Below are 2,195 nucleotides of genomic sequence, written 5' to 3' on the forward strand. Positions count from 1 at the left end.
TGTGTGTGTGTGTGTGTGTGTGTGTGTGTGTGTGTGTGTGTGTGTGTGTTGTTTACGGTTGGATGAACTCCTGGATGTTGTTGATCAGCTGTTTTCCCACCATGATGACCAGCATCTCCTGAGCCAGTTCCATCAAACAGCCTCCTCCCCCACACTGCAGCGCGCCACAAACACAGCATTTCATATAAACTCGGTTTTTTCTCTTCAGACGAGTTTTTATCACATTTTTTCTTTGAGTTTTATTTGTTTTAATTGAATTAAACATCAGAAAGAAAACCAACAATAAACCTGTCCTGATTGTTGAAGCTTTTATCAGGTTTTTCTTCTAAGAAAGAAAAAYGTTTCAGTTTCACTGCTGATACTGTAGAGACTTAGAGCGGCTAAAATATTTCTCTTAAAATTAAACTTGAACGTTGGAAGTTAAATATTTACATTAAAATATATATTTTTTAATTTTATTTAAATAAACATTTGTCTTTTTTTCATCATTTCTCATCATCTTCATCAGCAGAGAGAAAAACTCACGTCCTCGTTACGAACTCCAAACAGAGTGTTGTATTTTCCAGGATAACCAATAAACCTACAGTAACACAAACAAACAAACAAACAAACAAACAAACAAACAAACAAACAAACAAACAAACAAACAAACAAACAAACAAACAAAGACGTGGTTACAGAAACAGAGCAGCTGAGTCGACTGCTTCCATCAGACTGAAGCTCAGAAACTAAATTAAATTTAGTGAGAAAATAAAAAATGGAGGTGAACCCTCTGAGCCCACATCTCTCGTCTGATTGGCCGAGCCGCTCACCTGCCTTTGAAGAAGGCGATGTAGACCGGAGAGGAGTAAAAGTTCACGAACTGGAAGATGAAGACTTTGAGGATAAACATGTCTTCGTATTTGGTTTGAGTTCGATGCATCTCTGACAGAAAAATCAACATTTAATTGAACTTTTCTGTGATAAAAACAGATTTTAAATGTTTTACTTCAGTTTTCAGGTGTTCTGTGAAAATCAGCTCATTCTCTTCACATCGTGTTTAAATGTGATGCTCTCATGTTTACAGACTCTAAAACAAGTTCCATCAGATTTAATAAGATAAAATTAATAAAACCATGAAAAACACGCTCTTCTTTAGATCGTGACATGAAGGTCCAGAAGGTTTTCAGTGGTCGTGACCTTTGACCTGTAGGCCTGCAGTGAGCTGAAGGTGAGCTGGGAGTCAGGAGGCCAACACGAGGACCTCAGTGAAAAAAAGTTTATCTAACAATGAATGAGTAGAAAACAGAAAGCACACGGCGCTCAGAGGAGACGACCGATGCATCGAGGCAGCAGGTGGAGGTGGAGCTCCAAGGACAGGTGAGGCTGCCAGACAGAACTGGAGAAACTAAACAGCAGCTGAGGAAAAGGAAATAATCAGAAACTGAACACAGCCCACTGCACAGTCTGACCTTCTGGGTGAATAAGCTTCCTTTCTGTAGAAGGATGGACTCTAAATGACCTTTGACCCTTCCCAGATTGACTGGCAGCTGCTTCTCATCAGCAGCTCCTGATCCTGACTCTGTAGAGGTTTGGTTTGGTCAGAACCAAACACCACACCCTGGTCTTCCTGTCAGGACTCTAACCAACGAGGAGTCCAGTAAAACTGCCGGTGGTGGTGGTGGAGACTCACCCCAGCGTGTGAGGATGTGGGCCAGCATGATGTAGACTCTGGACAACATGAGGATGACCAGCAGGTTCAGAACTGATCCTGAAAGACTGGCTATCCTCCCAGCCTGAAGACAAACAGGAAGGTCAGAAGAACCTGAACAGAACTTGGACCTCCGTGTTCTGTGGGGTCCCTCAGGACCTCGTCCTGGAGCCTCTGTGGTTTCTGTGGGAGCATTCAAACGTTTGAAGGAACACCAGGTGTTTCAGGCTGAACTCACTGAGAAGCTGAGGAAACTGTACTCAGACTTGGAGATGATGATGCTGAGGATGGTCCGATACAAAATGATGGCGATGAGAAACATCAGCACCACGGTAACCTGCACACAGGAAGGTCATCATCAGAGGTGGGCACCAGCCCGCTAAGGCACAAGTCTGTTAATTACAAACCTAAATATTTCATTTGTGCTTTAGCAGCCTTACTAATTTTTATAATTCATAAGCAGATTTGTGCTTTCTAAATTAAAATGCAGTACTGCTAATAACTG

General features: G+C 42.0%; 1 protein-coding gene across 1 annotated transcript in view; it reads right to left on the reverse strand.

Moving 5' to 3' along the window:
* ano7 (anoctamin 7) overlaps positions 1–2,195 on the reverse strand; it is a gene marked incomplete in the record, with an annotated part of 21,142 nt that overhangs the window by 1,461 nt on the left and 17,486 nt on the right. The window contains 5 exon segments of the mRNA XM_014032625.1: positions 57–154; positions 526–580; positions 813–924; positions 1,673–1,775; positions 1,929–2,027. Coding sequence (XP_013888079.1) covers positions 57–154; positions 526–580; positions 813–924; positions 1,673–1,775; positions 1,929–2,027 — 467 coding nt within the window.

The sequence above is a fragment of the Austrofundulus limnaeus genome, unplaced genomic scaffold (assembly GCF_001266775.1).
Source record: "Austrofundulus limnaeus strain Quisiro unplaced genomic scaffold, Austrofundulus_limnaeus-1.0 Scaffold1497, whole genome shotgun sequence".
Lineage (NCBI taxonomy): Eukaryota > Metazoa > Chordata > Actinopteri > Cyprinodontiformes > Rivulidae > Austrofundulus > Austrofundulus limnaeus.